The 13,557-nt window shown below is 46.8% G+C and overlaps 1 protein-coding gene across 2 annotated transcripts in view; it reads right to left on the bottom strand.

Moving 5' to 3' along the window:
• SCD5 (stearoyl-CoA desaturase 5) overlaps nt 1–8,212 on the bottom strand; it is a 174,312-nt gene extending 166,100 nt beyond the window's left edge. For both annotated transcript variants that reach the window (XM_010358930.2, XM_030924068.1), the window contains exon 1: nt 7,647–8,212. In XM_010358930.2, coding sequence (XP_010357232.1) covers nt 7,647–7,878 — 232 coding nt within the window. In that variant the 5' untranslated portion in view covers nt 7,879–8,212. The remainder of the gene's footprint in view (nt 1–7,646) is intronic.
• Between the last annotated feature and the right edge of the window lie 5,345 nt (nt 8,213–13,557).

Below are 13,557 nucleotides of genomic sequence, written 5' to 3'. Positions count from 1 at the left end.
CTGTTGTTGTGGCCACCAATCCATTGTCAGGGGAAACACAATTGGGGGGAAAAAACAAACAAAAAAACTGCCTTTACCCAGGACCAAGGCTTCCTGATAACCACGGAGCTTTCTCTATCCAGTGGGCTGGCTAGACTGTCTCACCCTCCAAAGGAAGAGAGCTGACCAGAGGGAATGAACGAAGAGAAACACTAAGGAAATGTGTGGATGGAAAAGGAAGGCTAACATTTACTCTGTGCCGACTTCCAGGCAAGCTACTTACTGCACTGTTTCATTTGATTCCAGGTACAGCCTAATGCTGGTTGTACTCTTTTTTTTTTTTTTTTTATTATACTTTAAGTTCTAGGGTACATGTGCATAACGTGCAGGTTTGTTACATATGTATACTTATGCCATGTTGGTGTGCTGCACCCATCAACTCGTCAGCACCCATCAATTCATCATTTATATCATGTATAACTCCCCAATGCAATCCCTCCCTCCTCCCCCCTCCCCCCTCCCCATGATAGACCCCAGTGTGTGATGTTCCCCTTCCCGAGTCCAAGTGATCTCATTGTTCAGTTCCCACCTATGAGTGAGAACATGCGGTGTTTGGTTTTCTCTTCTTGTGATAGTTTGCTAAGAATGATGGTTTCCAGCTGCATCCATGTCCCTACAAAGGATGCAAACTCATCCTTTTTTATGGCTGCATAGTATTCCATGGTGTATATGTGCCACATTTTCTTAATCCAGTCTGTCACAGATGGACATTTGGGTTGATTCCAAGTCTTTGCTATTGTGAATAGTGCCGCAATAAACATACGTGTACATGTGTCTTTGTAGTAGACTAATTTATAATCCTTTGGGTATATACCCAGTAGTGGGATGGCTGGGTCATATGGTACATCTAGTTCTAGATCCTTGAGGAATTGCCATACTGTTTTCCATAATGGTTGAACTAGTTTACAATCCCTGGTTGTACTCTTATTACACCCAAGGTTGTAGCACTTCCAAAGAAACATGGGACAAAGGAATGGGTAGACTGCATTCCAGAGAATACAGAATTTCAAAATAAATGTTCAATGAAAAAAAAAAAATGCTACTCAAAGACACTTTTATAGATCCTTAACAACAGCAAAAAAAACAAAAAACAAAAAAAAACCACGGCTGTGTCACCCTTTTGCATATCTATCACTGACTTTTTCCAAGCAACTATTATAATTTTATGCCACACACAAAACTAGGTGAGGTGAAAACTAAAATATTATAGCAAGTTCATGATTAAATATTTGGATTTAAAAGCTGTGCCTGGCCAGGCACAGTGGCTCACGCCTGTAATCCCAGCACTTTGGTAGGCCCAGGCGTGTGAGTCACCTGAGGTCGGGAGTTTGAGACCAGCCTGACCAACATGAAGAAACCCTGTCTCTACTAAAAATACAAAATTGGCCAGGCATGGCAGTGCATGCCTGTAATCCCAGCTATTGGGGAGGCTGAGGCAGGAGAATCGCTTGAACCCGGAAGGCAGAGGTTACAGTGAGCTGAGATCACGCCATTGCGCTTGCACTCCAGCCTGGGCAACAAGAACGAAACTCCATCTCGAAAAAAAAATGCTGTGCCTTACATTTAAGTCACAAGTACTCCAAGTCCGAGACAGACCAGTAAGCCAGTGCAGGTTTCATGACTAGGCCCCTACCTTAGGAGGTAGTAATAGTAGATAGCATTGAGTGTCTACTCTTTAGCAAGCCCTTTAGCATATGCCCTATCCAGGCACAGTGGCTCATGCCTGTAATCGCAGCACTTTGGGAGGCCAAGGCAGGAGGATCGCTGGAGCCCAGGAGTTCAAGACCAGCACTGGCAACATAGTAAGACCCCATCTCTACAAAAAAAAAAAAAAAAAAAAAAAAGCTGGGTGCAGTGGCACACATTTCTAGCCCTGGCTACTTGGGAGGCTGAGGTGGGAGGATCACTTGAACCCAGTAGGTTGAGGCTGCAGTGAGCCATGATGGCACCGCTGCCCTCCAACCTAAGTGACACAGCAAGACCTTGTCTCAAAGAAAATACATATGCCCCAATTCTCAAATAACTGTCAACTCAGTATTACTGTATCCATTTTACAGATGAGGAAACTGAGGCTCACAAACTGTAAAGAAACGAGTCTGAAGTTAAACTTAGCAATGTCAGGCTTCGCACCAGTTTCTACTCTGCAGCTCTCTTTCTCATTTCATGGTCACAGTGCCGTCTGCAGTGACCTTGATCCGTTTGTTTGTTTTAAAATTGAGTCAATAATGTTAACCTCAATCCATGTACATACTTGTTGGGACTATTAGCAAAAGCACACTCTATTCTCTGCGGTCTAGCTGCAATCCAGGCTTGGGTAAGGCTCTTAATGCTTGCCCATTTGTTAAAAATGCAAGAGTTGTAACAACAATGGGCTTGGAATTACAGGGTTTGAAAGGAAGAGTCATTTACTTTTCTTAGATTTTTAGTAGTTTAATTGAGCATTAAAGATTTTTTTTAAATGATGAGTCAAAGGAAGAGGGAGGGAGAAAAACAAGTCAAAACTGAGACTCTAAGAGATTCAGAGAAATGATGTGGCCCTGTTTCTGTAGCAATTGTAACTGGCTGTGCTCAAAAATCCCAAGGAAAATGCTAAAGACCAGCTGAGTTGTCAGCTGAACAAAAAGATCCCAGCTACAAAACAATGATCTTTTGGAGTATAACAGGAGGAAGATGGAATGAAAGAGAAGGGTATGAAGGAGGGAGGAAGTACAGAAGGGATTCGTGTTCATCTCTCTTTGGAACGTTGAGAAAGAGCCCTTATTTCCAAGGCCAAATCTATCTTTTCTATGCAAGAGAGGCAGTGAAGCCAAGTTCTGTGCCAGCGTTGTGGAATTTATTGTGCTGCCGGAAGAGTTTTTTTTCTTCTGCTAAAGAAAAAGGGCCAGTATTAGGACCAATAATAATGACAGTGAATAATTAACACCAACCGAGAGCCAGGCACTGTGCTCAATGATTTACACACATCATCTAATTTGATTCTCACAACTTTAGGAACAAACAGTATTAACATATCCATTTTAAAGGTGAGAAAACTGCTTCAGAGATGTAAATTTGTCCAAGGCCATTCACCTGGTAAGTAAGTAGAAGAGCAGGGATTCACATTCAGATCTGCCTGTCTACTGAGCCTTGCTTACTCTAGAAAACCTTGGGGCAAGACAGAAGTCCATGACCATGCATTCTTGGGGCTCCTCAACAACCTGAGGGACTTGATGGAAAAGAAGCACAACCCAGTGAAGACAGCAGGACCAGATACAGGTTACCTGATGCCCAACGGAAGACAGCTCATCTTTGGGCACATTTCAGAATGTGACTGGTGGATCAGCGCCTTCCAAGCCCCAGCTTCTACTGACCACCCCATCACCCCACACTGCCTTGTTAATCTCCACCACTTCTCAGCTTCCTTGGCGTATACTGAATCCCACATAGGATGGTGTAGATGCTCCAAGAACCCAGCAGGGCACCAGAGAACCCTGTATCTGCCTTAACAGTGGTCACATTTGCCCCAAGACAGGATAGAAGGATGGCTGATCTATCAAAGGAAACAGGGAAAATTACTGCTTTGCATGCCTGGTGCTGTCACTGAAGTTATCTCATGAGGAAAATAGTCATAATGTCACTATGGGACACATTTAGGGAACTCGGATGACATTTAGGGAAAAAACAGAGGAGGCCCTGATGTTTCTGGGAGGCAACAGCCAGATGTCTGGAGGCCATCAGGGGAGGCTCCGCTGGGGAGCAGCCCCAGGACTCACACCTCCACACGGTAACTGCAAGGCATCACTCCCTGCTCTACCCATCTTGGGATTCAGGGCATTGACTAACTGTGCCTTTGGCAAGAAACTCTCAAGCAGGCATTTTTGTGAGCTCAAGCCTTCAGATGCAGGTTTTTTGGCTAGTTGGAGTTTGCTTTCTGTCCTTGAAAGTCATGAACTCAAAAAAAAAAAAAAAAAAGAAAGTCATGAACTCTTTGCTGAGGACCTAGGGGCACCAAGAGCATTCTGTTCTGACCGCCTGCCCCCTCATAAAACGAAAAGGATAAAAAAGGAAAACAACATGCTCTGGCCCCAGGGAGAACTAACAACTTGATGAACTAACAATTTGATGGCTCTTTCACGGATGACATTTTACCACCACGCAAATTACTCTCCGCACACTGCACATCCAACACATCCCCTGCTGGGTGCACTGCATAGAGGCCTCTCGTTTCCAGCGCAACCTCATCTGGTGTGGAGGGTGGCAAGCAATGGACAGGCTAAGCCTACAAGTCAGGTCCTTGAAGTGCATGAGCAGACCACTAGGGCATGAACTTGGCCCTAATGCTACACATAACTGGTAGGGAGGTGATGAAAAAGGGCCTTCAGTGGGGGGGACATTTGTGGATCAAGGCACCAGGGCTTTCACTGAAAATAACCCTTAGTCAGTAGTCTGCCTAGTCCCTCTGCTTACCCTATGTAGCCTAGCCATGAGCACAGCTGATCTTAGCTGGTCTCTGATTGTCCCTCATTTCTTCCCTCAAAAGCTATTCATGAGACTAGGTACAGTGGCTCACGCCTGTAATCCCAGTACTTTGGGAGGACTGCTTGAGCCCAGGAATTCAAGACCGGCCTGGGCAACATGGTGAGACCCCATTGCTACAAAAAAAAAAATGAAAAAGAAAATAGCGGCCGGGCGCGGTGGCTCAAGCCTGTAATCCCAGCACTTTGGGAGGCCGAGGCGGGCGGATCACGAGGTGAGGAGATCGAGACCATCCTGGCTAACACAGTGAAACCCCGTCTCTACTAAAAAAAATACAAAAAACTAGCCGGGCGAGGTGGCGGGCGCCTGTAGTCCCAGCTACTCGGGAGGCTGAGGCAGGAGAATGGCGTAAACCTGGGAGGCGGAGTTTGCAGTGAGCTGAGATCTGGCCACTGCACTCCAGCCTGGGTGACAGAGCGAGACTCCGTCTCAAAAAAAAAACCAAAAAAAAAAAAAAAGAAAAAGAAAATAGCCAGGAGTGGTGGTGCACATCTGTAGTCCCAGCTACTTGGGAGGCTGCAGTGGGAGCACTGCTTGAGCCCAGGAGACTGAGACTGCAGTGAGCTATGATCGTGCCACTGCACTCCAGCAAGACCCTGTCGCACCAAAAAAAAAAAAAAAAAAAAAAAAAAGGCAGGAGAAGCAGTAGCTATTCATCAGGTAAGATCCATTGTTTGGAATGTTTCTAGTCACAGTTTTGGACCTTAAAACTCTAATATCTACCATTGTCTGCTATTTTTCTTTTTTTTTAGGGAGGCAATGAAGGTGGGGAGAGAATTAAGACTTAGGGGCCGGTCGCAGTGGCTCACGCCCGTAATCCCAGCAGTTTGGGAGGCCAAGGAGGGCGGATCAGGAGGTCAGGAGATCAAGACCATCCTGGCTAACACGGTGAAACCCCGTCTGTACTAAAAATACAAAAAATTAGCTGGGCGTGGTGGGGGGCGCCTGTAGTCCCAGCTACTTGGGAGGCTGAGGCAGGAGAATGGCGTGAACCCAGGAGGGGGAGCTTGCAGTGAGCCAAGATCGTGCCACTGCACTCCAGCCTGGACAACAAAGTGAGACTCCGTCTCAAAAAAAAAAAAAAAGACTTAGGAAATAGCAGATTAAGCAAAGGCAGAATTTATCAAGGGAGGCAGGGAGGTATGGGATGGGGTTTGGGACATGCATCACAAAGGGGAAACCGGATTCCTTCAGTTTGTTAACTTCTCTAAGGAAGCTAGAGGAAACTAGGGCCTGGGAGGTGTCCTCTAAGCCACAGTCTTTCAGAACAAAAGTACTATCTTCACCACAGAGTGCGGTCTGGAAAGGGCAGAGGTGACCTGGCAAACTTGGAGAGAAGGGCCTTGTCCTTGTGGCTCCTGGTCCAATGACAGAGTCTTGGGGCTCAGAGGCTGTAAGGAGTGGAGCTGTGAGCCCTAGGCATGTAAGATAATATTTTAAGTGCTCACTGTTCCCTGAGCACTCTCTGAACACCGCAGCTATTAAAGATAAGCCTCAATCCCCTAGAGGCCACTGGACTCTGAGGACCAAGCCCAGCCCTGCCTCTAGAAGCGGGAGGGGGGGGTGGGGAGGAAGGGGGAGCTTGTTGGAGAACTCTGGGCAGTAAGGCATGAAGCAACAGCAGAACATCATAGTCTAGTCAGTTGGAGAATTAAACCAACACATAAAGGTGATGGTAAAAAGGACACAGAAATGAGGAGGTGCACTGAGAGAAGGAAAGATGAAGCAGGAGATTTCCCAGAGCTTTGGGGAGACTTTAAAGGCTTTAGGGATCCCGAAAGATCCTACCTAACCATCCCTCAACTCTGCTGTGCCCTCCCTGAGCCACACAGAAGAGGTACCCACTTCTGGATCGGTTTGCTTCCAAGAGCAGGTTTTCAAAGGAAGGCTTGGAACCATAGTGGCCCCATTATCTACCTAGGCATTTGCAGCTGGCACCATGCCAAAAAAGCCTTGCAAAAAGAGGTCTTATTTTCTTCCTTCCTCTTCCCCTATGGAAATAAAAGTAGGTTGTGTTTCTTAGAGATCAGGGAAACGGGAGCTGGAAGGGCATCTTGGATTACCTCGTCAAATTCTCACTCAGCATATCAATGCCTGTGCCTTTTGTCCTGGCTACTGCCGCTTCAGTAAAGGAGGCCAAAACCAGTTATTGCGGCCAGGGCGGCTGAGAAGTGGTTCAAAGATCAACGACTGGGGTCGTGCAGGGTGGGCACGGAGCCCCTGGAGCCTAGGGGAAGGGGAATGGTGGTCTGTGCCTGGGCTCCCTTCCCTATTGGCAGGAGTGGGGGTGCACGGAAGGAGGGTAACAAGAGAGCCACAGGTGCGGAACAGACCCGCACTGGCCAGATGGTAACAGGGTTTGGAGAAGGCTCTGCACAACCACAGTTGGAGCTTCGTGCTAGGGTCAGACCGCTCTCGCCATGGGCTCGGTTTGCTCACCGAGAAACTTCCGAGGCCGGAGAACTGCAAATGGGCATAGAAGATTGTGGAGGGAGCAGGGACAGGGGCCTTGGAGAGGTAAGAGGGGAACCGGTATCTTCCATCTGGTGCACGTAAACCAAGATTCCATCCTGTGCCGGTCTCTCCTCCCTGGTCCAACTCCCTTTCTTGTCCTCATCTCTGCCCCCAAGGTCCGTGGCCCGCGGAGGTGATGGGGGAGGGAGACGGGGATAGGAGAGACCCATGGACCGCACGGGTTAAACAACCACCCGCCTGTCCTCCCTCACTGGAAACCGATTCAGCCCGTGCCGAGCCTCTCCCTTCGCGCGCCTCTGCGCACAGCGGTGGCGCCGCAGGACTCCGGGTCCCTTCGGCTCTCCATCGGGAAGCCGGCAAATGCGCTTCCTTACGCAGACCGCGGCGGGGTAGGGGGGCGTGGAAGTTTAAAATACCGGGACAAAAACACCTGCCCGTCCCAAGGCACGGAGAACTGGAATGCCAAGGGCTCCCCCCCGGGGGCGCGCAGCTGGAGGCGAAGAGAGACCGGGGGTCGCTGCGCACCGCCCGCAGCCGAGGGGCCAGCGGCGACCTCGTGCGCCCCAGCGCGGCCTGGCCACTGAGCCCGGGGCGCAGGGGGCGCCGGCGGGACTTACCCCAGAGCAGAGTGAGCGGCTTGGCTTTGGGGATGAGCACCAGGGAGTACACGGCCCCCAAGTGGAGCAGGCTCATCAGGACGACGTTTCTCCAGACGATGTTCTGCCGGTGCCCGCGCGCGCCTGGCCTCTCCGGGCCGCCGCCGCCCTCCGAGCTTTCGAGCCCGGCACGGATTTCTTCCTTGGCGTCGCAGAAGGGGATCTTCCCCGCGTCGGTGGCCGGGCCTGGCATGGCTGGGCGAGGTGGGTGCCCGCAGCAGCAGCAGGCAGGCAGGCGCTCGGCCGGAGCGGGGATCGAGGGTGGGGGCGGGGGCTTCTGCCTTTTAGGGGGGAATTCTCCGCACGTCCTGTCCCCCTCCTTCCCGCCCTTCTCCCGGACTCCTGCGCTCTTCCCCAGGGTCTTAGCGTGGCCTAGGAATGCAGATCTTGGCGGCCGGCATCTGTTGCTGGCATATGCCCCACACGGCTGCCCGCGCTGAACTCGGCGGCGAGAAAGAGGAGGCGCGCGCGGGGCGGGAGGGGCGCGCGGCCGGGAAGGGGGGGCTGTGGAAACGGAGCTGGACCGGTGACGCGGGAGGGAGCGCTCCGAGGGAGCGTGGAAGAAAACCCTGCATAGCTACAGCCAATCAGGAGCGGCCGTGCGGCTCTTAAAGAGAAAGGCGCCCCCCGGCCTCCGCGGCCGGGCTCTTCTGGGCCGAACTGGGGAGCCCACTGGGCTGGGGTTGGCCGCCTCCGCCTGGGGGCGGGTGGAAGGTGGCTCCCGGGACAGGGAGCCTGCAGGACAGCTCACAGCGCTTCTGCTGTTGTGTGTGTGTGACCCCCAAAATGCCTTTTATGGTATTTTTCCAGTCCCTCCCCTTGACAAAAAAACAAAACAAAACAAAAAACTTCCTGAAACTATCATCCCTTTGAGAAGCCTTTTATTTCTTCTCAAGCCTCAGGCCACCTGGGTTGGAGAATTTTAAATGCTTGCTTGGAGTCGCAACACTAGTTAAGGGCAGGCCGACGATGAGAATCAGAAGTCCCTGAGTCTGCCAGTTAGTAGGGCTCCTCAGGCCAGGGGAGGGTTGGAGGGCAGCTGCTGGTTCTGAATTAGGCAGCTGTGGATGACCCAGGCACACAGTAAGTGCTCAGTTGGTGCTTGTTAGGTGATGCACAGATGATTTAGGCCAGTTCGCTGCCATCGGTGCCCTGCCAACCCGCTCGGCCCATCCGCCGCGCCACTCTGTTTATGGTCAATTCTAGCTAATCAGCGCACTTCTGCACCGTCTCCTTAGCTCCCAGTGAGGAACACTACCTTGAAATCAACACAATTGAGAATCAGGCTTTACAAAAAATCACCCAGAACGTTCCAAGGAAAATTAACCTGTGAAAGATTTGTGTCTGCCCACTTCTCTCCTAAAGCTGATGGTTTACGAACTCTCCAGAGAGGACCCTAGTTGCACAGAAAATGGAGGGAGGGTTGAGCTGGAAGTGTCTGAAGCAGGTGTGACCACACTGGCGGGCAGGCAGCAGAAGGAAAAGGGCTCAGGACCGCAGCTCTGAGTTCTAGTTTTAACTGGCTGGAACCCAGCCCAACTCTCTGGGCACAGATTTCCTTACCTGCGAAGCAGAACTAGTTTCTACTCTTACTTCCAGCTTGCATATTCTATAAATGTGAGTTAGAAGGGGCGCCACTATGTTGACCAAAACCTGCGGATTTTTAGATTAACCGTTGTTAGGAATCATTTCCAGGATTTCAAGAGAGGGGAAAAAAATTTAAATACTGACTGCATGAAAGGGCCATGTATAAGCATCTTATTGTTAGCAGATCTGAGCCAGTCCCAGCAGCCAGACAAAACAACGCCCGATTTAAGCCGAAGCAAGGTATGTGGCACTTATGGAATCCAGGCCACTGAGTCGGTGTTACTGTGTTGCTTCAGACGGAGCTGAAATTATAGAATTTGCCTGGAGACCAGATAAATGTCGGCGCTATCTAATGACCAGTGAGACAATGGAACATGAAGCTGGAGGGTGCGAATTTCATCAGCCTGCTCAACCTGGGCTATGTAATGAATCACTTTTTCTTCTCATGCTCCCTCTGCTCCCCATACCCAGCAGACCTTCGTACTCCCTGTGGCTCTCTAGTTCAGACTGTCCTTTCTGTAGTAGACTAGTTGCTCCGCCAAAAGCCTCTCTCCGGGTTATTGGAAAGGCTCAATGCTGTAAAGACCCTCATTCTAACCATTCAATCATTTATTTGGCATTTATTGGGCATCTGCTATGTGCCAGGACTAGTGGGCACAGGGGATCCAAGGATGAATGAGGTATGGTCCTGCTCCTAAAGGAGCTCCCATCTAGGAGCAAAGATGGATCAAACAAATGTAACTTCTTGACTATGACCTTGGAAGGGCAGAAAGTTACAGTCCATTATCAGAAAAAAAAATTTAATCAGGCATCAAACTTACTTACAAGGAGTCCAGGGGAAGCAGCAAAATAGTTCCTTATTGCACCCCCCAGCCCCAACCCCGAACCTTGTTTATTATGTCAGCTACTCTAACTTGAATCCATCTTGAATGAACATCTTCCTCTCTTCTGTCCAGTGGGTCAGACCAGGTATGGCCAATCATTTCAGCTGGCTGTCCTCATAATGGAGAAGATGTTTCTGTGTGTTGAAGGAGGAAAGAAGTGTTATTTAGGTTTTTCAGAGCCTGCCTATAAAAGGATTGTTGAAGAAAAATGGTCCCTCCAGGTCCAGCCTCAGAGTGAAACATCTGCAAGATACAAGATACACTCTTGCTGATAATGACTGTACCCTTTAGACTATTATGCAGCTGGGGTCACTGCCTCTTTTCTCTGTCTTGCCAAAGACCCTAGTATATTTTCTTAGCTTCTGGTTAGGACCCCAGGAGTGAATGAGTATTCACCTGTCCCAGGATGGGGGCAAATGGGACAGTAACCCTTATCCTGTCAAACACATAATTACCAAAAGTGTGATAAGAGCCATAATGGTGGTACACGCAAGATAATGTAGAGGTGCAAAGGAGGGAGTTGTTAATTCACACAGGAGCAAGGAGGAGGGGGAGTGATACCTGGGGAAGGATTTTTAAAAAATATTTAATTGTAACATTAATTAAATATTTAATACATGTAACATAAAATATATGTAACAAAATTTACCATTGTAACCATTTTTAAATGTACAGTTCAGTAGTGTTAACTACATGCACATTATTGTGCAACCCATCTTCAGAACTTTATCATCTTGCAAAACTGAAACTTTATGCTCATTAAACTCCCCTTTCAATCTCCATCCTGACCCTGGCAACCACTGTGCTACTTTGTTTCAATTAGTTTGACTACTCTAGATACATCACATAAGTGAAATAATAGAGCATTTGTCTTTTTTTTTTTTTTTTTTTTTTTTGAGACAGAGTCTTGCTGCGTCACCCAGGCTGGAGTGCAGTGGCGAGATCTCGGCTCACTGCAAGCTCCGCCTCCCGGGTTCACACTATTCTCCTGCCTCAGCCTCCCGGGTAGCTGGGACTACAGGCTCCTGCCACCACGCCCGGCTAATTTTTTGTATTTTTAGTAAATACGGGTTTTCACCGTGTTAGCCAGGATGGTCTCGATCTCCTGACCTCGTGATCCACCCGCCTCGGCCTCCCAAAGTGCTGGGATTACAGGCGTGAGCCACCGCGCCCGGCCAAGGATTTGTCTTTCTGTGACTGACTTTTTTCATTTAGCAAAATGTTTTCAAAGCTCATCCAGGTTGTATGTATTAGAATTCCCTTCCTTTTAAGACTGAATAATATTCTGTTGTATGGATATGAATTTTATTGATTTATCCATTCATCCATCAGTGGACATTTGGGTTGCGCCACCTTTTGGCTCCTGAAAATAAATGTTGTTATGAACATGGATGTACAAAGATCTCTTCAGGACCCTGGTTTCAATTCTTTTGGGTGTACATGTATATCCAGAAGTGGTATTGCTGGATCTTATGGTAATTCTATGTTTAATTTTTTGAGGAACTGTCATACTGTTTTCCATAGTGGTTGCACCGTTTCGTATTTCCACCAACAGTGCCCAAGGGTTCCAATTTCTCCAAATCCCCACTGATACTTTTTCTGTTTTTTAGGTAATAGCCATCCTAGTGGGTGAGGAGTGACATCTCATTGTAGTTTTGATGGCCTTTCCTTAGTAATTAGTGATACTGAGCATCTTTTCATGTGCTTGTTGGTCATTTGTATACCCTCTTGGAAGAAAGGTCTATTCAAGTCATCTGTCTATTTTTTAATAAGGTTTTTGTTGTTGTGGTTGTTGAGTTGTAGGAGTTCTTTACATATTCTGAATATCAACCTATCAGATATATGATTTGCAAATATTTTCTTCCATTCTGTAGGTTTCCTTTTTCACTCTGTTGATTGTGTTCTTTGATGCACTGACATTTTAAATTTTGATGTAGTCCAGTTTATCTATTTTTACTTTTATTGTTTGTGCTTGTGCTTTTGATGTCATATCCAAGAAATCATTGCCAAATCCAATGTCATGAAGCTTTTCCTCTATAGTTTCTTTTAAGAGTTTTATAGTTTTAGCTATACAACTTACATTTAGGTATTTGATATTCTTTGAGTTAATTTTTGTGTATTGTATAAGGTAAATGCCCAGCTTCATTCTTTTACATGTAGTTATCCAGTCTTCCTAGCACCATTTGTTGAAGAGACTGTCCTTTTCCCATTGAATGGTCTTGGCACCCCTGTTGAAGATCAGTTGACCACATATATGAGAGTTTTTTTTTCCTTTTTTTTTGGCTATATCACTCCATTGGTCTATATGTCTGTCTTTATGCCAGTACCACATTGTTTCAATTATTGTACCTTTGTAAAAACTTTTGATATCAGGAAGTTTGAAGATCAGTTGACTGTATATATGAGAAGTTTCTTTTTTCTTTTTTTTTTTTTTGGCTATTTCACTCTATTGGTCTATATGTCTGTCTTTATGCTAGTACCACATTGTTTAAATTATTGTAGCTTTGTAAAAACTTTTGAAATCAGGAAGTTTGAGACTTCCAACTTTGTTCTCTTTTTTTTTTTTTTCAAGATTGTTTTGGCTATTCAGGGCTTACTGAGATTCCATACCAGTTTTAGGATCTTTTTAGTTCAGCCAAAAATGATACTGAGATTTTGATAGGGATTGCAGTAAATCTGTATGTAACTTTAATTAGTATTTTCATGTTAATGATATTAAGTCTTCCAATCCATGAACATAGCATGTCTTTTCACTTATTTGTGTCTTCCTTAATTTCTCAGCAGCATTTTGTAGTTTTCAGTGTACAAGTCTTTTGCCTTATCGGTTAAATTTACTGGGTAAGGATTTTGAAAGATTGTTGTCTAATAAAAATACATCATGAGCCACAAATTCAAGCCACATGTGTAATTTTAATGTAGCCACATTAAAAAGGTAGAAAAAACAAAAAAAAAACTTTAATGATATATTTTATTTAACTCAATATATCCAAAATATTATCTTTTCAATGTAAAATCAGTATAAAATTATTGACACATTTTATACTTTTTTCATACTATGTCTCAAAAGTCCATGTTTCCACTTACAACACAACACACCTTAATTCAGATTAACGACAAATGCTTGTAGCCACGTATGGCTAATGGCTGTCATATAAGACAGCACTGTTGAAGTATGAATAGTTCAAAGAAAGGGTAGGGGATGTTCCAGGCAGAGAAAAGAGCGTGAGTAAAGTTTTTGCACTTGGCATTCAGGGAGGTATATGGAATATCTGAAGTGAAAGTAGGGAAGCGTGGGAGATGAAACTGAAATGCCATGCAGTGGGCAGCAGATGAGGGTAGGTGGGTGTCTTGAGTGCCATGCAGACAGAGCTATGAGGTAGGTGAGGGGAACCACAGAAAGC

Source organism: Rhinopithecus roxellana, chromosome 2 (assembly GCF_007565055.1).
Source record: "Rhinopithecus roxellana isolate Shanxi Qingling chromosome 2, ASM756505v1, whole genome shotgun sequence".
Taxonomy (NCBI): Eukaryota; Metazoa; Chordata; class Mammalia; order Primates; family Cercopithecidae; genus Rhinopithecus; species Rhinopithecus roxellana.
The sequence above is the reverse complement of the archived record's forward strand: the minus strand, read 5'-3'. Positions and strand labels throughout refer to the sequence as shown.